A 25,596-nucleotide genomic window follows, 5' to 3' on the forward strand; every position below is an offset into this window, starting at 1 on the left:
TCTAAAAAAACATGAGAGGATCCACACTGGAGAAAAACCTTATGAGTGTTCACATTGTGACAAGATATTCAATAGGTCAACAGACCTGAAAACACATGAGAGGATCCACACTGGAGAGAAGCCTCACTCATCACAACTTAAGGATCACATGAACATCCACACTGGAGACAAACCGTGCTCATGTGATCAATGTAATACAACATTTTTGAATAGATTCATGCAATTCGGGTGGAAAGAGTTTTTCACATTTTTCAATTTTGAAAATACATCAGAAAACGCATACTGTGAAAAAGCACAAGTGCTCTGAGTGTGAAAACGCTTACTTCAGTGGGTGGTTTAAAACAGCATGAGAGGATCCACACTGGAGAAAAACCTTATGAGTGTTCACACTGTGACAAGAGATTCAATCATTCAACACATCTGAAAACACATGAGAGGATCCACACTGGAGAAAAACCTTATGAGTGTTCACACTGTGACAAGAGATTCAATCATTCAACACATCTGAAAACACATGAGAGGATCCACACTGGGGAAAAACCTTGAGTGTTCACACTGTGACAAGAGATTCAGTCAGTCAGTACACCTGAAAATGGATGAGATGACCCACACTGGAGAGAAACCTTATAAGTGTGCATACTGTGACAATAGTTTCAGTCAGTCGTCAAACCTGAAAACACATGAGAGGATCCACACTGGAGAGAAACCTTATCACTGCACTGAATGTGGGAAGCACTTCAGTCATTCATCTGCTCTACACATACATACAAAAAACTATCACCGTAAGGCCCCGTACAAACAGAGATGCATTTAGATGTACATGTACAAATTTTGTATCCTATTGGTGTGTCCTCTAGAGGGATTCTGCGTTTTGGGAGCATGAAACTGCTAATTTTTCTTAACAGGTCCCAGAGTGGATCAATCTGAAAATGACACCTTTGCATTTTTGTGTGTAAAGCCAATTAAAATATTTTGTGAAACAATGAAGTAGGGGTGTGTGATATGGTGATTTTTGATTTTTTGTTTACAATAATAATGCGTTTACACTCTGCTTTTGAAGAAATATTGTAGTATCATGCTATAGTGTACATTCTGTCAGCTGCATTCTGGTGTCTCTGTTTTTGTACAACCTCACATGCATTCACATCAGTGTTAACTCTTTAGAGTTACTCTCACGGGTGTCTGCACTTATTTGCAGACACAAAAGTACATTATTTGCATGTGCTTTAAAGTCTTGCTGGTTAAATGTTTCATTCATGCGCTGGTCTGATGTATGCCTTTTCTGAACGTCACATAAACCCGAAGCGTACACACCAAAAAGCCTGTCAAACAGCGCCTGATCTCTGAACTAAGTTATCTGTTGCGCTTATACTGTCAAAACACAGAAGGTTTACAAATAGACTCCGATGGTTTGTGTAAAATGAAAGTAAGCAGTTGAGAGAAAACATGTTGATAGCTCTTAATGCAATGTTGAATGGCTATAGTCAATGGTTAAATATAGGGGGACAGTTTTAGGGGAATAGTAGTGAAATCAATATTAATTGTTATCAGTGAGACTGGCCTTCAGTCATAATAAATGCCTTTAAAAAAGTACTGATAGTATACTCTTCTCTTTATGTTGTTTGTACATTAATTAGAAGATTGAATGTGAAATTATTCCAATATAAAAGTACATTTAAATCTTTCATGTTAAATGGGATTAATCACAATTAATTTCAGGGGAAAAAAGTGATTGATTAGTTAATTTTTTTAATTGACAGCATTAATATATCTTACATGTTATCTGGATTATGTAATCAGATTCCAAAATTTAAGTACTTGTAATTAGAGTAAGTTACATTTTTAAATAATCATAATCGGACTACAGTTACTTTTTAATTAGATGCGATATACAATGTGGACATCATTATTTTAGATCAGATTCCAATCGGATACAAAGATAATCGTATTTGGACTAACAGTGTGAATGTAGTTAACTACGTCAACATTTAAGCCATAGTCTGCGCTTCTTTTACACATGTACTTTAACTGTACCTCTCAACCACAAACGCCTTCTTTAAATCACTTTTTTGCTCTCTTCTCTTTAACTTTTCACAGAACTCGAAATGTTTTTAACCTATGCGACCGATTAGTACAGACCAAAACTCGAGTCCCGAGTCCCATTCAGAATATAAATTTTTCAGCAGCAATAATCAGCCAAATTTGCAAGTCCATTCAGTGGCATTGATTATGTTCAGTGCCTCCAAAATGGCCGACTTCTGGATTGATGACGCGCCGAAAAAAACCCTCTTTGTTGGTTGTGATTATACACAGTCTATGGATTAAACACAGTAGACTATAATTATATGTATTTATGGTGTAATTACAACATTTTTGTGTCAATGCATGTTCATATTCATGCAAACAATGCTGTGTTACTTTAAGTTTTCTGCGCTGCACATGCTGAATTAGTGTTTGCATAGGGCTGTTCGATACCACAATTTTTGGAATCGATTCCAATTCCTGGATTTGATGGGAATCGATTCCAAGAATCAATTCCTCACTATTGTTTTCTATTATTTTCCAATTCTTGTTTTTTTTTAGATCGAAGGAAGCGAATCTCTCCACGATGACTGCAGGATAAGGTATCCTTCATATAATATGAAGCTTTGTTTGTAACAAAAAAAATTTATATGAATTTTTTTTTTATTTTGTCAGCTTTGCCCGTGTTTATTATAATTATCATTGGCTGATAGAAATGTTTTATAAAATAGTATTTTAGATGGTAATGATCAAGACCCTCAATGACATCATGATTTATCCTGTCATACAGCGCTCAAAATTGTGGACAAGCATGTTGTACCGCAAAATAACCTCCAAATAATTTTTTTTAATATAAAATTGAAAATAATCTTTTCTCACACAACTGTTGTAATTATGGCTTTGGTGAATTTTGCTTCTGAAATGGAAGGCTAGATCCTAAAATTCAAACTCATTTTCTTTCTGTTTATTTTCGTGAATTTAGATGTGTGCAGCCTTTGTCGGATGTAGCCTTCTGTTAGATAAGCTTTGTTGAGCTGAAAAAGACTCTGAATGAGAAGTCGAATCGACTGTGCGGTGACCTATGGAGTGAAGTATTGAACACAGCTGAGCAATGTGATACTGCTGTACAGCCCTCTGCAAAAAAGCTAAGCTCTCAATTTAATGCAGACTGTGAACCCAGTACAGGAGTCAGATTCGGAATGAGAAAAAAAGATAGTTTTCATACAACCCTTTCTACCCTGTTCTAGATCAGATGCTCAATGAGCTTAACAGAAGGTTTTCTAGCAAAAACTGTGAAATAATGACTGGCATCCAAACTCTAAACTCTTCAAGTGATGTGTTTCTCAAAGAAAAATCCCTGTTTTCATTTGCTAGGATGTATGAATCAAATATTGAGGACTTGAGGTATAAACTACATACGTTCATAAGAAATTTAGAAATAAAAATACAAAGTGGCATGCAGAACCCCTCCAGTGTAGTAGAGCTGGCATTAAACCTGTCTCTGGTCCACAATGTCAGATGACAGATTAAGCAATTTAGGTGTTGGCCTTACCAACTTAGGTTTAGGCAAAGGCCTTACCATCTAGATGATTTTTTTTTTTAAATCGTAGAATACGTTATCATCAGTTTATTGGTTAATCTGACTGATATTGAATATGTAAAAAAAATTGTAAAAAAATAGATAACGGAAATTCATTTACAGTTACTGGAACTAATACTGAATATTTAATGCAAATGTATAATAAAAAAAAAAAAAAAATGATTTTTTTGTTGCTGATTTAACACGTGTCATTTAAATGTGAGTTAAGCGAGCAGTTTTTGAGATTTCAGGGTTCCCCCATTCATTACGCTAGGTTTTGTACGAACTGCCCGGAGGCATTGCAAATATTGTAGTCCAGTTTCTGCTGATTAGAGATTAAGTAAATGTCAGTCATTAATGTGTTTTTAAGATACTTAAAAAGCACAAATGTCCAGGGGATGTTAAAACTTCTCCAGGTCCCCCAAACCCTTTAGACTAATGTAACCTTACCACAAACAGTCATTAAATATTAACAAAGACCAACCTCCTCGTTCCTCGTGTTTTATTCTCCAGGTTTCTGGTTCATCTTCTTTTATTTCACTCGTGTTCTCCTCAGTCTCCTCTTTAATAAACACCATCTTTAGCTGATACTCTTCCCGATGTATTTATCTTTGCTTCAAAACGTAGACACGACTATGATGATGAGATTATTAAAGGTGTTTACTGACCTGATTCCAAAACTGTATTTATCCTGTTTACAGAAATTATATTTCTAACAGTTTGTATTAAACCAGCGCCACATTAAAACAACAGAGAGCGCGTGAAACAAATCTTCTTCCTCCGAGGCTTAATGGTGTTTGAGAAACACACAAATGTGTTTTAGCGCCACACGCTGGACTGGAGAGAGAGAAGCGGTGAGAGTAGGGGAAATATCTTTCTTGTACATCCCAGCAGATCAGATACCAAGCTTCAGCTGACGCTGCGTGTTCAGCTCATCCAGCTTCCACACTGATCTCCTCAACCTCCAGGATGATCAGAGCTACTTGCTCCTTCTCCTCAGGCTCTAGATCCGGTGATCTAGTCCTGTAAGCTCTAAAAATGTTATCACATCCTTAAACCTCTGTCTATCACTCAACCCCTTTCCCAATAAATCCATTATACTCACTGACCTGTTCTTTATATTTTTTAAAAGATCACTACGCTGTTCTTCATATTTACTACACTTAAAAAACACATGTTCTACTGTTTCAACCACACCACATTCATCACACATACCATTTCCATGTTTTCCCATTAATGCCAGTGATGAGTTTAATCCTGTATGCCCCATGCTTAGTCTAGAAATCATTACTTCTTTTCTATGTCTTCCATAGCACAATTATTGTTTTCCCTACTGACTTAACCATATTATAATACCACCTACCTGTACTGCCACTTTTCCATCTGTGGTGCCATATTTTTGTTATTTCTCTATTAATTATTGATCTAACTTAATTTCTTCCTAAAGGTATCTAAATATCTATCAAGTCTTTCCTTAACGCTTCCTTTGCTAACTTATCCGCTATTTAATTTCCTGCTATTCAAATATGTACTGGCACCCAACAAAAGTATACAATTATACCCTCTATGCTCAACCTACCCAGATAGCAATTACATTTGGCCCGGATCCGTTTTAAGCCCCTTGCCTCCGTTTCTATCTTAGAGATGTTTTCTGATTGTGAACCAGATCCATGCCAGATAGAGGTTTCAGCTTAAACATTCTAACTGCCATCAGTTCAGTATTTTTATCATTTTACAGATCTGGCCCAGATCACTTTTCCCATGGGTAACCGAAAGACATCAGCTGTGTCTGACACTGACTTGGTCCAGATCTGCAATATGAATCTGAGCCGATACTGTTTTCACATAGGCTACACTGGTGTGGCCCGAATCTGTGATACATATCTGAGCCGACTGCATTTAAAAAAGGGCTAAAAACTGCTCAGGCCCATATCTGCAAACAGATTTGAGCCAACACTGTTTTGACTGTCAGAGACTACCTGATGTGGACCACATCCGAAATGCTTTTCTCAAACTGTGTGAAGAACTCTGTGGAATAAACATTTTCAAAACAACATGGTTACCTGTCTGCATTTTTTTTTCTATCTAGAGCATGAGATAAATGCATTGTCATTAAGCTGAGCAATATTATCAGTGTTTAAAAACTATACAGCAACATTTTATGATGCTATAAGGTCCGTTTGAGCTCCGTTTTACGACAGCGCCAAAAATGCCAAGTAAAGCACCAAAAAATTATAAAAAATATCAAACCAAGCTGTCAACGGAGATTTATCTGACCAGCTAGGCTACCACACGTAAGTTTTTATGTGTCTATGTGTTTATTATGTACATCTATTTTTATGCGTTTATTCTAATTTACTGTTTATTACTTAAATGTGCAAGTGAAATGCTGTTTGCTTGGTAGATAGCAGTTACAGGCTGTTATTTGCGCACCAGTCTGTGTTATGTTAAAGCCGCATCTGCTATAGCGCTACTGCGCTATACAAATAGCCTATGAGTGTAGCACAGAATAGACCAATTATAGGATAACCGAATCAACGTTTTAATATCATAGCATATATTTGCGCTAATGTGCTGAATTTTAAAAGTTACTCTTAGCAATGTCCAGACGAGTAAAAAACTTTTTGCGCATTTTAATAGTATGCTTGCCTAGTGCGCACTGTCGGTTACGTTCAATAATAATAATAAAAACACACACACATGTGTCACAGGTCGGAGCAGACCACAGATGTCATGAGTCTCCCCCCTCCCTAGTTTCCACCTCGAGGAGGTCCCAAGAACACCCCAATGACCAGACGCACGAGAGAGAGTGGGTATAATTAAAACAACTTTATTTAAATTATTTAAAAGGTGTGAGGGGAAGGGAAAAGGGAATCTAAAATCCACTCTTGAGGCCAGAGAGTATAGGTCCGAGTCGCTTCTGACTCTGTCACGGGGACTCTCAGGTAAGCCTGTAGGTGAATTGGTGTCCTTTCCTTCACGTGACTCAACAGGGTTTTTCTCAGTAGTGCCTTTGTGTTTCTCCTGCAGGAGAGCCGTCGGTGGGGCCCTTCCAGTCCCTGCACGCAGAGCAAAGAAGGTAAGTAATTCTGATTAATTGGGTGGGGTGCGTACCTGACGCCGTTCGCCACGAGATTCTGGGTCCGCGGTTGGAAATGCCTAAAAGGTCCACAGGTAAGTATGCAGGTGAATATATTGGGGTCTTGGCCTTCAGTGTATAGGTAAGTATGCAAGAAAGATACACAATCCTTAACTTCGTCCAGGTAAACCCTACGGATGGAGTTTGCAGGTGAGTATGCAAGGACGATGCACTGGTATTTCACTCGGGGCGTACAGGTAAGTATGCAGAAGGACAACTGGGTCTTTACTTTGGACGTACAGGTGAGTATACAAGGGCAACTAGAGCTTGACTCTGGGCATACAAGTAAGTATACAAGGACAATACACTGGCTCTTAGCTTTGGGTGTACAGATGAGTATACAAGGACAATATGCTGGCTCTTAGCTTTAGACGTACAGAGGGGTATACAGGGGCAACTGGAGCTTGACTTTAGGCATACAAGTACAGTATTGTTCAAAATAATAGCAGTACAATGTGACTAACCAGAATAATCAAGGTTTTTCGTATATTTTTTTATTGCTACGTGGCAAACAAGTTACCAGTAGGTTCAGTAGATCCTCAGAAAACAAATGAGACCCAGCATTCATGATATGCACGCTCTTAAGGCTGTGCAATTGGGCAATTAGTTGAATTAGTTGAAAGGGGTGTGTTCAAAAAAATAGCAGTGTGGCATTCAATCACTGAGGTCATCAATTTTGTGAAGAAACAGGTGTGAATCAGGTGGCCCTTATTTAAGGATGAAGCCAACACTTGTTGAACAAGCATTTGAAAGCTGAGGAAAATGGGTCGTTCAAGACATTGTTCAGAAGAACAGCGTACTTTGATTAAAAAGTTGATTAGAGAGGGGAAAACCTATAAAGAGGTGCAAAAAATGATAGGCTGTTCAGCTAAAATGATCTCCAATGCCTTAAAATGGAGAGCAAAACCAGAGAGACGTGGAAGAAAATGGAAGACAACCATCAAAATGGATAGAAGAATAACCAGAATGGCAAAGGCTCAGCCAATGATCACCTCCAGGATGATCAAAGACAGTCTGGAGTTACCTGTAAGTACTGTGACAGTTAGAAGACGTCTGTGTGAAGCTAATCTATTTTCAAGAATCCCCCGCAAAGTCCCTCTGTTAAAAAAAGGCATGTGCAGAAGAGGTTACAATTTGCCAAAGAACACATCAACTGGCCTAAAGAGAAATGGAGGAACATTATGTGGACTGATGAGAGTAAAATTGGTTTTTGGGTCCAAGGGCCACAGGCAGTTTGTGAGACGACCCCCAAACTCTGAATTCAAGCCACAGTACACAGTGAAGACAGTGAAGCATGGAGGTGCAAGCATCATGATATGGGCATGTTTCTCCTACTATGGTGTTGGGCCTATTTATCGCATACCAGGGATCATGGATCAGTTTGCATATGTTAAAATACTTGAAGAGGTCATGTTGCCCTATGCTGAAGAGGACATGCCCTTGAAATGGTTGTTTCAACAAGACAATGACCCAAAACACACTAGTAAACGGGCAAAGTCTTGGTTCCAAACCAACAAAATTAATGTTATGGAGTGGCCAGCCCAATCTCCAGACCTTAATCCAATTGAGAACTTGTGGGGTGATATCAAAAATGCTGTTTCTGAAGCAAAACCAAGAAATGTGAATGAATTGTGGAATGTTGTTAAAGAATCATGGAGTGGAATAACAGCTGAGAGGTGCCACAAGTTGGTTGACTCCATGCCACACAGATGTCAAGCAGTTTTAAAAAACTGTGGTCATACAACTAAATATTAGTTTAGTGATTCACAGGATTGCTAAATCCCAGAAAAAAAAAATGTTTGTACAAAAAAGTTTTGAGTTTGTACAGTCAAAGGTAGACACTGCTATTTTTTTGAACACACCCCTTTCAACTAATTGCCCAATTGCACAGCCTTAAGAGCGTGCATATCATGAATGCTGGGTCTTGTTTGTTTTCTGACAATCTACTGAACCTACTGGTAACTTGTTTGCCACGTAGCAATAAAAAATATACTAAAAACCTTGATTATTCTGGTTAGTCACATTGTACTGCTATTATTTTGAACAATACTGTATGTATACAAGGGCAATACGCTGGCTCTTAGCTTTAGGCGTTCAGAGGGGTATACAGGGGCAACTGGAGCTTTGCTCTGGGCATGCAGGTGGGTATACAATGACAATACTGAATGGATACAACTCAAAGACCCTCGACGAGGTGGACGTCAGGCTTTTCAGCTCGGGAGTCTAGAGAAGGTGTATATGTCACGACAACTGTAGTCTTCTTCAACGGGGCAGACTTCCCAGACCAACACTCAACACGGTTGCCTCCAACCACGGAAACTCTCCCACGACGACTCAGAGCCTCAAGCTCAGACCTGTAGGACTGGTAAGCAGACAGACAGAGTTCCTTCACAAATGTGCTTAGCTTCAGTGAATATGTGGAGAAAGACACACCACCTCTCGAATTAGACCAAGAGTGGATAAAAGTACAGATTGAAGTTGCTGCAAGTTTGGCCTTCCACGGCCTCAGCTGGGGCCACCACGCTGGGTGACTTCAGGTAGGTTTGTGCCACCGGGTATGTACCTCAGGAATGACTCGAACGCTTCCCTCTCCTCTCTTCCAGACAACGGACCAGAGATCTAGACAGGGGCGAACCTCTGAAAGCGCTCCACAAACAGGTATTCATACACAAGGGCTACACAGCTGGATGTTCATATAGCAGCCAACACTCCTCTCAGTCGTCGTCCCCCACAATATGCACACTGTTCCTTACTTGCTATTGTTGACACGTCACCACTCGGCGGAGTAGGGGTCCAAAAGCCACGAGCGGGCATGTATATAAAAGACGGTCATCTCACAACACCGGTGCACGTTCTTCTCCACAGGGTTTTCTCTCCCAGCCTAGAGGGTGATTACTGACGACATGACACAGCACGACACTGCAGACTTCAAGTGTACACACAGCAAAGAAAAGGACTCACCCACTGCACTCCACACACTCACAGTGAATTAGGGTCAAAACCACATAGTTCCTGGACGTTGGGGATTAGTTCCTGGACGTTGGGGGCACCGATGCAGCAGACGGCCAGAGGAAATGTCACAGCCACGACAAGGCACCAGACTCCTTTTTCGCTGGTTCCGGCTCACCCACCAATCCTATTACGGTGGGGCCGCTCACACTGGTCACAACTCACAAGAGGTATATGGATATCCCACACTTGTAAAATAACTGTTGACTCGATGAATATTTCAGTGTACTCACACTTTCATTAACACTATCCTTCCACTTCTCTTCCAGATAACCGACACAAATGGCAGCACGATCTCCTTCCTGCAATCTTAGCAAATCTTCAATGTGTGTTAACTTCACCTCACACAATGCATCTGAACACAATGCTCCAATAAAGATATTCGTATACTCAGCCCTGTGTGTGTCTCTCTTTGCCCAAGCTCCACAGTACACCATACACTCTCTCTCCACCTCTCTCCTCCGCTCCGTTGCACCCACAATAACTACTGGGAATCACCAACCACTTCCTGTGTTTCTGATGCCCTATTTATGTGTCTCCTCTTCACCAAATTGCCCAATCAGTGATCGCCACGCTCCACAAGACACCTGTTCCCAATAACACGCCGATTTGGGTTCGCCAGCGTTCCCGGAAGTGGCGGTGTTTACGATATATGGTCCGGGCGGAACCAATCTCCGTCACTTTTAGTTCCACCCTTACAAAGTCACTCCGTGACATCCTCCCCCGCCAATCCGTTCTAGTCCCTAGAACGTCTCTTTGCCCACTCACCGTAACGGGCAGGGGGGCATCCTCGGTTCTCTCGCTGGGACTGCCGAGGTGGCGAAGCAGGGTCGACTCTGGCAGGCACATCCACAGGGCCCCTTGGGACTACTCGGGCGGGCACATTCACAGGGCCCCTTGGGACCACGGCCCATCCCCCAATCCACGGGGCTACGGGCGCCGGCTCTTTTGGAGCCTCCTCCATGGGGCTAGGGTAATTTGGACCGGGGCGGATCATGTTACGGTGGACTACTCGGTCCGGCCCGGCCTTCCCTTCTGGGCGAATCTTGTACACGGGTTGTCCAGGCCGCTGCTGGCCTTGGATCACATATTGAGTGGTCTCCCACCGGTCACTCAACTTTCCTTTACCTTGTCGCCTGTGGTCCCGCACCAGTACTCTTTCTCCAGGGAGTAGGGGGGCCTCTCGTGCCGTCCAATCGTATAGCCGCTTGTTCTTATCTCCGGCCACTCGTATCCGCTTAGTGACTTGCTCATAAGCAAAATGGAGGCGTTGATGATGACGGCCCACCCACTCGGTCAGGCTCACCTCTTCCTCGGCCACTGCTGTTCCCAACATCAGATCTGTGGGCATCCGCACATGTCTGCCAAACATTAGATAAGTAGGGGCATACCTCGTAGTACTGTGTACACTGTTATTGTATGCCTGGATTAGATTTGGCAAGGCACTCACCCAGTCGTTCTGATGATCCCTGTCCAATGTGCCCAGTAGGCCCAGCAGGGTCTGATTAAACCTCTTGCACCCCCCGTTACCCTGGGGATGGTAGGAAGTAGTGTGAGTCTTCGTACACCCATACAATTGGCACAGTTCCTTTATCACTCGAGACTCAAAGTTGGGTCCTTGGTCCGAATGCAGGAACTCGGGGCATCCGAACAGCTGGAAGACAGCCCTCCACAAGGCCGTGGCGGTGGTGTTAGCCGTCTGATCTAGGGTAGGAACAGCCCAAGCATATTTCGTAAACAGATCAGTGACCACAAGAATGTTCTGATAACGGTCCATGTGTCGGCCCAGCGTCAGGAAGTCCATAGCTACCATGTGGAGAGGGGCTTTTACATTTATGGGGACCCATCGGTGCTCTGGCCTCTTGCCTTGATTTAAATAGAGTACATCGGGGACACGCCTGGATGAAAGCACTCACTGATGCCTCTAGTCCTGGTCAATAAAAGTGTCGGCGCAGAAGGGACACCGTTTTCTCCTGTCCTTGATGCCCCAGCTGGTCATGGTAAGCCGCTAATAAAGCTCGTACCTGATCTTCTGGTACCACAATCTGGCAGATCTCCTCATCTAGCCCCGGATCTCTGATGATTCTGCACAGTACTCCGTCTCTCAACTTGAGCTTCGTCCATTGCCCCAGCAACTTTCGTCCTTTCCCAACTTGGGCTTGCCTTTCCGCCGGTGTTGGCCTTCAGCCCTGTTCCAGCCATTGACTCAGGGTCCTCACCTCTCTGTCTCCCTGTTGCCTCTCCCTCCATCGGCGGGGGTCCCATCCCCAACTTACGGGCACCACCTCTCGTTGACCTCCAGGCGCTTCCACCACGCCTACCATGTATGAAAATTGAGGGATGTCTCTCGTCAATTTGCCCCCTCATCTTGAACATTGTGAACACCTCCCTCATTACTGGTTCAGTTCCAAAAGCCCTTAAAATTGCAGCTATTACACCAGTCCTTAAAAAGCCTGGATGTGATAAGTCAGATCTATCTAATTACAGACCTATCTCAAACTTACCCTTTCTTGCTAAAGTTTTAGAACGTGTTGTTGTGGCACAGCTCCACTCACACTTGTCTTCCAACAAGCTCTTTGAACCTTTTCAGTCAGAGTTTAGAAAGGGACATAGTACAGAAACAGCCCTGGTTCGAGTTATGAATGATCTGGTTATCTCAGCTGACTCTGGAGCCTCCACCATCCTGGTCCTGTTGGATCTTAGTGCTGCATTTGATACAGTGTGCCATTCTATCCTGATAAACAGCCTGGAGAGATGGCTTGGTATCACTGGTACGGTACTAAACTGGTTTAATTCTTACCTCACTGATCGTACCCAGTTTGTTGTTTTGGGAAACAACAAATCTGAACTTGGACAGGTCTGTCATGGGGTTCCTCAGGGATCTGTAATGGGTCCTATATTGTTTAGTGTGTATATGCTTCCTTTGGGACAAATTATTAGGAAATATGGTTTGGGGTATCACTTTTATGCAGATGATACGCAAATTTACATCAGCTCCAAGTCTGATCCTACTCACACCTCAACAGTTCTTTCAGAGTGTGTGCTGGAAATAAAAACAAGGATGCACCATAATTTTTTAAAACTAAATTCTTCTAAAACAGAGGTTCTACTCATTGGCACACCAGCAGCTATTCATAAGGGTAGTAATCTTAATTTGACTATGGATGACAGTGTAGTACTTCCATCTGCTCAGGCTCGTAACCTTGGAGTAATTTTTGACACTCATCTGACACTAGACTCTCACATTAAGAACATTACAAAATCTGCTTTCCATCACCTCAGAAACATTGTAAGAATTAGGCCTTTCCTCACTCCACCCGACGCTGAAAGGCTTATTCATGCATTTGTTACTTCGAGGATTGACTACTGCAATGCACTATTCATTGGCTTACCTGCTAAATTAATCAAACGCCTGCAGTATATCCAGAATTCAGCTGCTCGTATTCTCACATATACTCCATCACGTCAGCATATCACAGGCGTGCTTTATAGTTTGCATTGGCTTCCTGTACAGTCACGTATCGTTTTTAAAACTCTAACATTAACATATAAAGCTATACATGGAACTGCCCCTTCTTATATTTGTGACTTAGTCACCCGATACATGCCTTCTCGTTCCCTTCGGTCTGCTGATTCCCCTACTCTTCAACAGCCTCCCTATAGATTAAAATCTATGGGGGAGAGAGCTTTCTCTGTTGCTGCACCCAGGTTATGGAACGCGCTCCCCATTGCTCTTAGAGAAGCTCACACAATAGCCAGTTTTAAGAAGCTGTTGAAAACTCATCTTTTTAAAATTGCTTTTATGGACTATCAGTAATATTCTACTATGTTGTACTATAATGAATATTTTATGATTTATACTTTTTTTTTTTTTTACTTTGTATTTGCATTTATTGTAGTTTTTGAATTGTATTTCTCTGTAGCGCTTTGGGTTCTAGAAAAGCGCATTATAAATAAAATTTATTATTATTATTATTATTATGTACCCCTCCTCTTCTTGGTCTGATACTGGTTCTGATGGACTCCTCGAATTCCCCACCGCCGGGAGTCGGGACAAGGCGTCGGCATTGGTGTGCTCTCACCCCGGCCGATACTGGAGCTGGTAATCATAATTCGCGAGCTGGGCCACCCACCGCTGCTCCACAGCCCCCAGCTTCGCTGTCTGTAGGTGCACAAGCGGGTTGTTATCGGTGACCACTGTTACCTGAGCGCCCCAGAGGTAGTCTTTGAATTTTTCGCTGAGTGCCCACTTCAATGCCAACAACTCCAGTTTGAAGGAACTATAATTGGTAAAGTTCCTCTCAGCAGGATGAAGACTCCGACTAGCATACGCAATGACCCGTTCCACTCCCTCCTGCCGTTGGGCTAGCACTGCCCCCAAGCCGAGGTTGCTGGCATCTGTGTAAAGAACGAAGGGTTTAGTGAAGTCGAAGGGCATCCGGTCCCATTCAAAAAGACCAAACGGGGTCGTGAAGGCGGTCTTTTCCCGGTCTACCTCTTCCACCTGCACCTGCCAATATCCGCTGGCCAAATCCAACGTGGAGTACCAAGCTGATTTTGTTAAGCTGGCGAGTGAGTCTTCAATCCTAGGTAATGGAAAGGCATCCTTCTTAGTCACTTGGTTCAGTTTTCGGTAGTCGACACAGAACCTCCAGGCCCCTGTCTTCTTCTCCACCAGTACAATAGGAGCCGCCCACGGGCTGCTGCTTTCTCGAACGATCCCCTGTTCGAGCATACCTTGCACCAGAGTCCGAACCTCAGTATATAAGGTAGGTGGTATCGGCGATATCTCTCGCGACTGGGTCCAGCTTCCCCCGTGGGGATCCGATGTTTCACTATGTTCGTACATCCGTAGTCTTCATCATGGGCAGAGAATACATGCTGCCACGTCCTTAGAAGTTCCTGTAGCTTACATGTCTGAGTCTGCTCCAATTCCTCGCCTCGTAGGGATTCGCCCAATAGATGGCCGGGCACCTCTTCCCCAGCCCTCCGGGAGGGCGAGTCTACTTGAGTCAGGCCCACTTCGACCACTGTAGGGCATACCTGGCGGAAACTCACGTCCCTTTCTTCTTGCACTTGAAGGGGTTCCACCATCGTTACTCTTGCCAGACGTTTGTGTTTGTGTAGATGTATGGCAAAGGGCTTCTCATTTCGTACCTTTACCGTAACTCGTCCTTGTCGGACCACCGCCAGTCCTCGGGCCACTTCCACATACTGACAATCCAAATGGGGCTCTACCAGTACCCAGCCTTCTGGCCCGTGTTCTTGTTGGGGGACCCTTACCCATACTATAGCCTCACTTCGGGCCCGTACGGACAGTGCATAGTGGCAAGCTACTCGACCAGTCTCCTCCCGGTCCCTCCGGACCCTGGTCATCTGTACCTGGCGACAATCAGTCACAACACGTTCCCATTCTTGTCGTTCTGCAGGCGGTATTTTCTGAACGGTCTTGGCCTGAAATAATTCCTCCCAACACTCCGAGAGGACGTTCATACCGAGGAGGGCTCAATGAGTTCCCAAGCAGTGGTCTTGGACAATGATCACTCCTTTCTGGGGCACGACAATTCCGTGAATTTCCAAGTCCGCTAGTCTGTAGCCAATATAGGGAATGTCTAACCCATTTGCTCCCTTCAGGGTGAGCCAGGGGGCCTCTGTTCCTTGCATGTTCTGTTTCCCAAACAGCTCTTGTGACAGACTCTCAGAAAATAGGGTGACTTGCAATCCAGTGTCAACGAGACATTGTACCTTGATGCCACACACGTGGACCTCCACCACAGGGCTATGCCCAATCATCTTGTCCTTCGAGCCAGCTTCTATAGATGGGTCATCTAAGGGGGTCCCGACCACACGACCCACTGTGGCCGGTCGACCTAAAAACCCCCCTCCGAGCCTCTTCGGGGACCACACTGTCGACTGTAGTGGCCAGGTTCTCTGCAACGGTTACAAATCGGTCGCCCCTGTTCATCCCACTCGAATCGAGGGCTGGTAGGCCAGCTAGGTCGCCTTCCTGGGTCTCGGTCACAATCTAAATACCCACGGTCTCGGGTGTCAGGCCTTACCTCTTGCCTCGAAGTGCCCAGTCGCAGTTCCTCCAAAAGTGTCTTAGATAACTTCGTCATTTGTTCACGGACATCTTTGAGGAGTTCCGACTTCAGGGCCTGTTTCCAGTCTGCTGCTTCTGGAACAGCCGTTGCACTGCCACTTACGGCTGCACACAGAGGGGGGTCTTTTACTTCAGCCTGATCGATCTCCAGAGCCACCGCCTCCTTCTTCAGATCCTCGAATGTAAGCTCAGGGTCTCTTTGGAACTGCACTCGCAGGCTCTGACGTACTGGGCCTTCTCTCAACCCCAGCAGAAATTGGTCTCTCAACAAGGTCTCTCCGTCCCCGAGACCATGATCTTGACGTCCTCGTAGCCTTGTAAACTGCTCTCGCAGTCGCAGTGCAAAAGCTCTGATGGGTTGTCGGGGGCCTTGTTTACAGTTAAAAAACTGTGCTCTAAGGACAGCTACTGGGGTGGTATCGCCATATTGTTCCGTCAAGAACTGGAAGACGGTTTGAGCGGTGGCTCGGACGGCTTCTGGGGCGGCCTGGACTTCCCGCCGTGCTTCCCCCTCTAGAGAATTAAGAACAAATTGCAGCTGCTGTGCTGCACTCAACCCTTGAATCCCAGCCAAATATTCGATCTGAGCTTTCCATTGGGCTAATTGTACTTCAGACTCAGTTCCGAAGGACTTCTGGATCCAGGGGTTCCCTATAAACACTGGCATGACTCGGGGTAGGGCCTCTGGCAAATCGTTGTCGGCCATTGGGGAACCTTGGTTGCTCAACCTGAGGGGAAATCCTGCCGACTACGCCAAAATCTGTCACAGGTCGGAGCGGACCACAGATGTCGTGAGTCTCGCCCCTCCCTAGTTTCCACCTCGAGGAGGTCCCAAGAACACCCCAATGACCAGACGCACGAGAGAGAGTGGGTATAATTAAAACAACTTTATTTAAATTATTTAAAAGGTGTGAGGGGAAGGGAAAAGGGAATCTAAAATCCACTCTCGAGGCCAGAGAGTATAGGTCCGAGTCGCTTCTGACTCTGTCACGGGGACTCTCAGGTAAGCCTGTAGGTGAATTGGTGTCCTTTCCTTCACGTGACTCAACAGGGTTTTTCTCAGTAGTGCCTTTGTGTTTCTCCTGCAGGATAACCGTCGGTGGGGCCCTTCCAGTCCCTGCACGCAGAGCAAAGAAGGTAAGTAATTCTGATTAATTGGGTGGGGTGCGTACCTGACGCCGTTCGCCATGAGATTCTGGGTCCGCGGTTGGAAATGCCTAAAAGGTCCACAGGTAAGTATGCAGGTGAATATATTGGAGTCTTGGCCTTCAGTGTATAGGTAAGTATGCAAGAAAGATACACAATCCTTAACTTCGTCCAGGTAAACCCTACGGATGGAGTTTGCAGGTGAGTATGCAAGGACGATGCACTGGTATTTCACTCGGGGCGTACAGGTAAGTATGCAGAAGGACAACTGGGTCTTTACTTTGGACGTACAGGTGAGTATACAACGGCAACTAGAGCTTGACTCTGGGCATACAAGTAAGTATACAAGGACAATACGCTGGCTCTTAGCTTTGGGCGTACAGATGAGTATACAAGGACAATACGCTGGCTCTTAGCTTTAGGCGTACAGAGGGGTATACAGGGGCAACTGGAGCTTGACTTTGGGCATACGGGTAAGTATACAAGGGCAATACGCTGGCTCTTAGCTTTAGGCGTTCAGAGGGGTATACAGGGGCAACTGGAGCTTGACTTTGGGCATACAGGTAAGTATACAAGGGCAATACGGTGGCTCTTAGCTTTAGGCGTACAGAGGGGTATACAGGGGCAACTGGAGCTTGACTTTGGGCATACAAGTATGTATACAAGGGCAATACGCTGGCTCTTAGCTTTAGGCATACAAATGGGCATACAGGGGCAACTGGAGCTTTGCTCTGGGCATGCAGGTGGCTTTACAATGACAATACTGAATGGATACAACTCACAGAGCCTCAGCTCGGGAGTCTAGAGAAGGTGTATAGGTCACGACAACTGTGGTCTTCTTCACCGGGGCAGACTTCCCAGACCAACACTCAACACGGTTGCCTCCAACCGCGGAAACTCTCCCACGACGACTCAGAGCCTCAAGCTCAGACCTGTAGGACTGGTAAGCAGACAGACAGAGTTCCTTCACAAATGTGCTTAGCTTCAGTGAATATGTGGAGAAAGACACACCACCTCTCGAATTAGACCAAGAGTGGATAGAAGTACAGATTGAAGTTACTGCACATTGGGCCTTCCACGGCCTCAGCTGGTGCCACCACGCTGGGTGACTTCAGGTAGGTTTGTGCCACTGGGTATGTACCTCAGGAATGACTCGAACGCTTCCCTCTCCTCTCTAGAGATCTAGACAGGGGCGAACCTCTGAAAGCGCTCCACAAACAGGTATTCATACACAAGGGCTACACAGCTGGATGTTCATATAAGCAGCCAACACTCCTCTCAGTCGTCGTCCCCCACAATATGCACACTGTTCCTTACTTGCTATTGTTGACACGTCACCACTCGGCGGAGTAGGGGTCCAAAAGCCACGAGCGGGCATGTATATAAAAGACGGTCGTCTCACAACACCGGTGCACGTTCTTCTCCACAGGGTTTTCTCTCCCAGCCTAGAGGGTGATTACTGACGACATGACACAGCACGACACTGCAGACTTCAAGTGTACACACAGCAAAGAAAAGGACTCACCCACTGCACTCCACACACTCACAGTGAATTAGGGTCAAAACCACATAGGACCGGGGATTAGTTCCTGGACGTTGGGGGCACCGATGCAGCAGATCGCCAGAGGAAATGTCACAGCCACGACAAGGCACCAGACTCCTTTTTCGCTGGTTCCGGCTCACCCACCAATCTTATTACGGTGGGGCCGCTCACACTGGTCACAACTCACAAGAGGTATATGGATATTCCACACTTGTAAAATAACTGTTGACTCTATGAATATTTCAGTGTACTCACACTTTCATTAACACTGTATCTTTCCACTTCTCTTCCAGATAACCGACATCCGACACAACTGGCAGCACGATCTCCTTCCTGCAATCCTAGCAGATCTTCGATGTGTGTTAACTTCACCTCACACAATGCATCTGAACACAATGCTCCAATAAAGATATTCGTATACTCAGCCCTGTGTGTGTCTCTCTTTGCCCAAGCTCAACAGTACACCATACACTCTCTCTCCACCTCTCTCCTCCGCTCCGTTGCACCCACAATAACTACTGGGAATCACCAACCACTTCCTGTGTTTCTGATGCCCTATTTATGTGTCTCCTCTTCACCAAATTGCCCAATCAGTAATCGCCACGCTCCACAAGCCACCTGTTCCCAATAACACGCAGATTTGGGTTCGCCAGCGTTCCCGGAAGCGGCTGTGTTTGCGATATATGGTCCGGGCGGAACCAATCTCCGTCACTTTTAGTTCCACCCTTACAAAGTCACTCTGTGACATCTGCAGAGTTTTATGGGGGGGGGGGGTCTGCAACTCAACTTTGGCTTCTTCTTCATTTTGTTCTCCTTCTCTCACGGTGTGCGTTGACTGCACTTTCCTACCAAGGATGATCGTTTCTTCCTCTGTCATCTTCTTGGGCTCTTCAATATTCATGTCGTAGTCGTAGTGTCGTAGTCACGGGACCAGGAATATTATCTAGCGCATAAACTGCCAGCCTGCTTCAGGTAAAGCTTCATATTTCGCATCTAAAATAGATATGATTCAGGCTTTCAGGTTGGCTGTCAGTTGTTCATCCTCATCCGATGGGGCAAATGTGTTGTCTTTAATGACATGAAGCCCAGGGAGAAGAGATTATGCTGATTATGCTGATCTTTGATGTGGCTGTCTCTTGGCACGTAGCATTGTGGCTGCATTCAGTTTTTAATTATAGTGTATGCTCTCTTTTAAATTAAATTATTTATAACTATTATTTTTACTTAATTCAAATAAATATTTAAGAAAAAATGAATACTTAAAAAAAATCAAAACAACGGTGGGGACGGTGTCACGGTGGAAAATCATGTAACCAGTGTTGCGGCTTAAAACCGTTGCGGCTTAAAACCGGTAACACCGTTAACTTCAGTCTGTGTGCCCTGAATTTATTTAATATACAGGTTTCGCAATTTGAGTTGAATTCCTGAAATAGATTAACTTTTCCACCACATTCTAATTTACTTAGATGCAGCTGTATATGGACCAAAGTGCTTCAGGGCAGTGGCTATAGCTAGGGCCAATAATATGCACCAATAAAGGACTATAGGCCAATAACAGTCGCAGGAGGGGGGGGCACGATGCCAATGTTGAAATGCACAAATAGAACCCTGATTCCAGACCCACCCCAAAATATTGGTCTGGACTGGGGCAACGATCATCTTACTGGGAGATAAGCATAGACTGGATGGCAGGAGGGCCACTAAGACCTTTTTCCACACTTAAAGAAGATCCTCAAGGGTATCGGCACCACAGTACAGGTCATCAGCGACCTTGGCCATCTTTCCCTGCTAAAGGAGGTCGCCAGTCTTGACAGCTATCACCTGCGGTCTATTTAAATTCCCATTCTTCAGTGTCTCTTCCATCGCATTGCTGCTTGCAATTAACTCCCTTCTCCAACCCCAACTCCACCGACTGAACCAGTAATCCAATCTAACTTTTTTTTTTCTTTACAGTCTCTTCATTGGAAGCAGTCGCTCACATTTTGTTTACAACTCACGTAATTGTAAAGTGTAATTATATATATGCTTATAATGGTTCTGTTCTGTACCTCAGGGGGGTTTGTCTTGCTGCTCTCTCCGCTCTGTCCAAGCATGGACAGGCGTGTGGAGTGTTGCCCAGAACATAACCATACCGCCAACATTAATTGTATGCAATTATAATTGTCATAAATATACTTGACGGAAGTGGTCCTGATTGAAGTGAAATTAATGTTCAGACAACTTGCAAAATAGTAAAACCAACATAAGAAAGAATTGTGATAAAAATCGTGAATTGTGATATTTTTGAAAGAAACTGTGGTATGAGATTTTTTCCATAACGCCCACCCCTACAGTATCTTCCTGTTCTGCGTCCGAGTCAGGATTAGGGGTCAGCGGTCTCTCTCGACGTTCCCAAACACTCAACCTCGGCAGCTGCTCCTGGTAGTGGTTCCACTCAAACAGTGTAGGGAAAACACCTTTTTTTCAGACGAGCCCCTTCCATAAAGTCATCAGGTCTGAAATGAACGCTACACACCATTGTGTTTTTGTTGACTTGGAAGTCATCTGTCCTGATCTGAACGTGCCACTTTTTTCTGAGATCCTCCTCCACTGGAAATGAATGGAAACTCACAGTCGAGTTGTATCTTGCTGACACAACGGCACACAACAATGTTCCGATCTAGGTCGCAGTAGCTTTTGGTATCGGAAAACTATTTTCTCCATGTTTAAGATGCCAAAAACTATATATACTTACAACCAGAAATGTTTGTCGCTTTTAAGTTTTGCGCCATACCCAACGATCTCGTGAGGGTTAGCGTCAGATGTAAATATGGAACCGGAAACTGTTAGCCCAGTAGAGAGAATGGTCGGAAACACGTCACAGTTCCTGCTGCATAGAGCCTATAGCGGACCAGAGGGAATATAGATGTATCCATGTATGATTCTTTTTTAAAGAAATTCAGATTCACAAACCTTCAAGGACCCGTGGGGATAGTGTGTTAATAATTAAGAACAAAGATACTGTGGTGGTAGCCAAGGACAAGCAGGACAGTTGTGGGAAAAATTGTTGATTTATTCTTCCACCAAAACAATAACAATAATGTTAATCAAATCCACAAAAGCAGATATATCAAAAGTCCAGTTCAACATAATTCCTGCAAACTCAACTAAAACAAAGGAAAAATAACTGAACCAAAACAGGCCTACAAAAATAATAAATCTGCCCTGCTAGCAGAGTAACAATACAATGTAATAACTGAAATCAGCCCAGATGATCAACTGACTGACTGGGTAGTACCAACAACCTCTAAATATACCCATGTAGTTCCTACCAAACAAAATAAAAAAGTAAACAATCAGATAACACTTTAACAGAAATCCCAAATAACAAAAAGATTCACAACAAAATGTGCATTTTAACATTTACTTAAATGTTGGTGACTCATGGAATGTGACCGTTCACTCCATGGCCAGAGACTCTAGGACTCTAGGAAACATAAGAAGTGTGCAGCTTTCTATGTTCAATAAACTGTTAAATAATCTTTACTGTGTGTGTGTGTTTTTTAATCAGAAATAAGGGGATTTAAAAATAAATTACTACAACGAATAAAACAAACAATGGCTTATTTTCAGGTACAAAAGGTTTACTTGGCAGGAACATTCAAGAAATGCAATGAACAAATCTAAAAATAAAACACTATATAGACTGATACCTAAAGCAACTGTAATACTTAAAACTGTAATTCTTTTTAAGTCAAGAACAGAGAGTGATTTTTCTCTTTGCACTTCATTTTATTACCCTTAAAAAATAGTTTTATTTCATTTAATTTTTGGCCAAAATGTAACAACTTTTTTCTTGTAATTTAACAAGTTTATTCTCAATATTTTGTTTCGACATTTCTCTCAAAATGTAACGACTTTAATCTCAAGAGGTTTTTTAAATTTTTTTATTGCATGGCCTTAATCCTCTTCTGTGGATTGCCGTCAGCACAAGTGAAGTGGGAGAGTTCAGGCGGCAGAGTATTCTGCAAGGTCTTAAAGCTTTTCTTGAGAGGCTACATTCACAATTCAAACAAAGATTTGTGCAAAACAATGATTGATTTGTTATTTGTATGGATAGGATGGCCTGCGAGTACAGGACAAACTGTGTTTTGTATAGCTTTCATACAGAACACTTCTCTGATGCCTTAAATACTTAGGATAATGTAACCAGAAGATTTAAGATATACGAGTATGCTTTTAAGTTTTTCTTTCCTCATGAGTTTACAATACCTTAACAAGCAAATCAATTCAACATTAATTTCACTGTGTGTCTGTGAAAGGTTGAGGTACCATCGTAGAAGTTTTGTGTGCATTTGAATGTCATGGCACGTACAACACAAAGTATCTTACACGTAACATAACGTAACATGGAAATGCACAAACTACCATACCATACCATCAAGGCATAGGCCACGAAGTGTTGATGAAATAACACATTAGCGAACCAGAGAGAATATGGAATTTTTTTCCAGAAAACTTCTTGCACAAAAAAGTTCCATCTCAACTCCTTACTTTCATTTTATTATTAGTCTACTTGTGAACCTTCTGTGTTTTGACAGTATAAGCACAAAAGATAACTTAGTTCAGCGATCAGGCGCTGTTTGACAGGCTTTTTGGTGCGCACGCTTCGGGTGTATGTGACGCTCAGAAAAGGCATACATCAGACCAGCGCATGAATGAAACATTTAACCAGCAAGGCTTTAAAGTACATGCAAATAATGTACTTTTGTGTCTGCGAATAAGTGCAGTGACCCCTGAGAGTAACTCTAAAGCAGAGTTAACACTGATGTGAATGCATGTGATGTTGTACAGTTCAGACAGAGACACCAGAACTGCAGCTGACAAAATGTACACTGTAGCATGATACTACAATATTTCTTCAAAAGCAGATTGTAAACACATTGTAAACACATCAGATTGATCCACTCTGGGACCCATTAAGAAAAAATTTGCAGTTTCATGCTGCCAAAACGCAGAATCCCTCTAGAGGACACACCAATAGGATACAAAATTTGTACATAAACAGCTAAAGGCATCTCTGTTTGTAAGGGGCCTTACTGTGATAGTTTTTTGTATGTATGTGTAGAGCAGATGAATGACTGAAGCGCTTCCCACATTCAGTGCAGTGATAAGGTTTCTCTCCAGTGTGGATCCTCTCATGTGTTTTCAGGCTTGTTATCCTATTGAATCTCTTGTCACAATGTGAACACTCAAAAGGTTTCTCTCCAGTGTGGATCCTCTCATGTGTTTTTAGATGTGATGACTGTTTGAATCTCTTGTCACAATGTGAACACTCAAAAGGTTTCTGTCCAGTGTGGATCCTCTCATGTGTTTTCAGGTCTGCTAACCTACTGAATCTCTTGTCACAGTGTGAACACTCAAAAGGTTTTTCTCCAGTGTGGATCATCTCATGTTTTTTCAGGTTTGTTATCCTATTGAATCCCTTGTCACAATGTGAACACTCAAAAGGTTTCTCTCCAGTGTGGATCCTCTCATGTGTTTTCAGTTCTGCTGACCTACTGAATCTCTTGTCACAGTGTGAACACTCAAAAGGTTTTTCTCCAGTGTGGATTCTCTCATGTATTTTCAGGTATCCTGACTGAGTGAATCTCTTGTCACAGTGTGAACACTCATAAGGTTTTTCTCCAGTGTGGATCCTCTCATGTGTTTTCAGGTATGCTGACCTACTGAATCTCTTGTCACAGTGTGAACACTCATAAGGTTTTTCTCCAGTATGGATCCTCTCATGCTGTTTTAAACCACCCGCTGAAGTAAAAGTGATTTCACACTCTGAGCACTTGTGCTTTTTTACACCAGTATGTGTTTTCTGATGTATTTTCAAAACTGAAAAATTTGAAAAACTCTTTCCACCCAAACAACATGAATATGGCTTCTCCTTTGTATGAACTGTCAGGTGTTTCTTCAGGTCTGAAGCGCTCAAAAATGTTTTATTACATTGATCACATGAGCACAGTTTCTCTCCAGCGTGGATGTTCATGTGATCCTTAAGTTGTGATGAGTGTGTGAAACACTTCTCGCACTGATTACATGTGTAAGGTTTCTCTCCAGTGTGGATACTCTCATGTTTTTTTAGATGTGTTGATTGATTAAATCTCTTGTCACAATGTGAACACTTGTAAGGTGTCTCTCTAGTGTGGATCCTCTCGTGTGTTTTCAGGTTTGTTGACCTACTGAATCTCTTGTCACAATGTGAACACTTAATAGGTTTCTCTCCAGTGTGGATCCTCTCATGTGTTTTTAGATGTGATGACTGTTTGAATCTCTCGTCACAATGTGAACACTTATAAGGTTTCTCTCCAGTATGGATCCTCTCATGTTTTTTCAGGTCTCCTGAATCACTGAATCTCTTGTCACAATGTGAACACTTGTAAGGTTTTTCTCCAGTGTGGATCCTCATATGTGCCATAAGGCTTCTTTTTTGTGTAAAACTCTTCCCACATTGTTTACAAGTGAACAGTTTCTCTCCAGTGTGAAATCTCATGTGAAAATCAAGATGACATTGGTATGTGAAACTCTTTCCACACTGAGTGCATGTAAAAGTTTTCTTAGCTCTCAAAGGTTTTTCTCCAGTTTTGACATGATTTTTCTCCTCAATTTCACTCCATTTTTTGTTCTCCTCACTTTCTTCAATAAACTCTGAAATAAAAGCAAAAACAGTTCACTTGTCAGTAACTTGAAAAAAATTGGTTCTTTCTGATACAAATTTTATGAACTAAACCTTCCTGCAAATGTGAAAATATAAGGTTTAAAACATTACATACACAAACCCCAATGTTTCTACAAGGAGAACTTTTCAATGTTTCATCAACTACAACATTATCTTACATACACTTTGTTGAAAAAAAGTTGTCCCCCATTTGCTTTATTCTAAAGATTGTTTCTATTACAACAAACAATCTTAAATTACTTGAAACTTTATAACTGTCATTAGAATTAATCTTCTGGGGTCAGATGAGACATTAAACCAAAGTCCTGACTCTCTGTTATTTTTAAAAATTCCAAATTTTCCCATT

General features: G+C 43.1%; 3 protein-coding genes across 7 annotated transcripts in view; 2 read left to right on the forward strand and 1 right to left on the reverse strand.

The window, feature by feature from the left end:
- LOC127955956 (zinc finger protein 501) overlaps positions 1-25,596 on the forward strand; it is a 315,828-nt gene that overhangs the window by 18,457 nt on the left and 271,775 nt on the right. The window lies entirely within an intron of this gene.
- LOC127956046 (zinc finger protein 93-like) overlaps positions 1-25,596 on the forward strand; it is a 235,215-nt gene that overhangs the window by 768 nt on the left and 208,851 nt on the right. The gene's annotated exons all lie outside the window — the stretch shown is intronic.
- LOC127955934 (zinc finger protein 658B-like) overlaps positions 21,503-25,596 on the reverse strand; it is a 97,830-nt gene continuing 93,736 nt past the window's right edge. For all 4 annotated transcript variants that reach the window (XM_052553599.1, XM_052553601.1, XM_052553600.1 and 1 more), the window contains one exon: positions 21,503-25,219. In XM_052553599.1, coding sequence (XP_052409559.1) covers positions 23,589-25,219 — 1,631 coding nt within the window. In that variant the 3' untranslated portion in view covers positions 21,503-23,588. The remainder of the gene's footprint in view (positions 25,220-25,596) is intronic.

The sequence above is a fragment of the Carassius gibelio genome, chromosome B4 (assembly GCF_023724105.1).
Source record: "Carassius gibelio isolate Cgi1373 ecotype wild population from Czech Republic chromosome B4, carGib1.2-hapl.c, whole genome shotgun sequence".
Classification (NCBI taxonomy): domain Eukaryota; kingdom Metazoa; phylum Chordata; class Actinopteri; order Cypriniformes; family Cyprinidae; genus Carassius; species Carassius gibelio.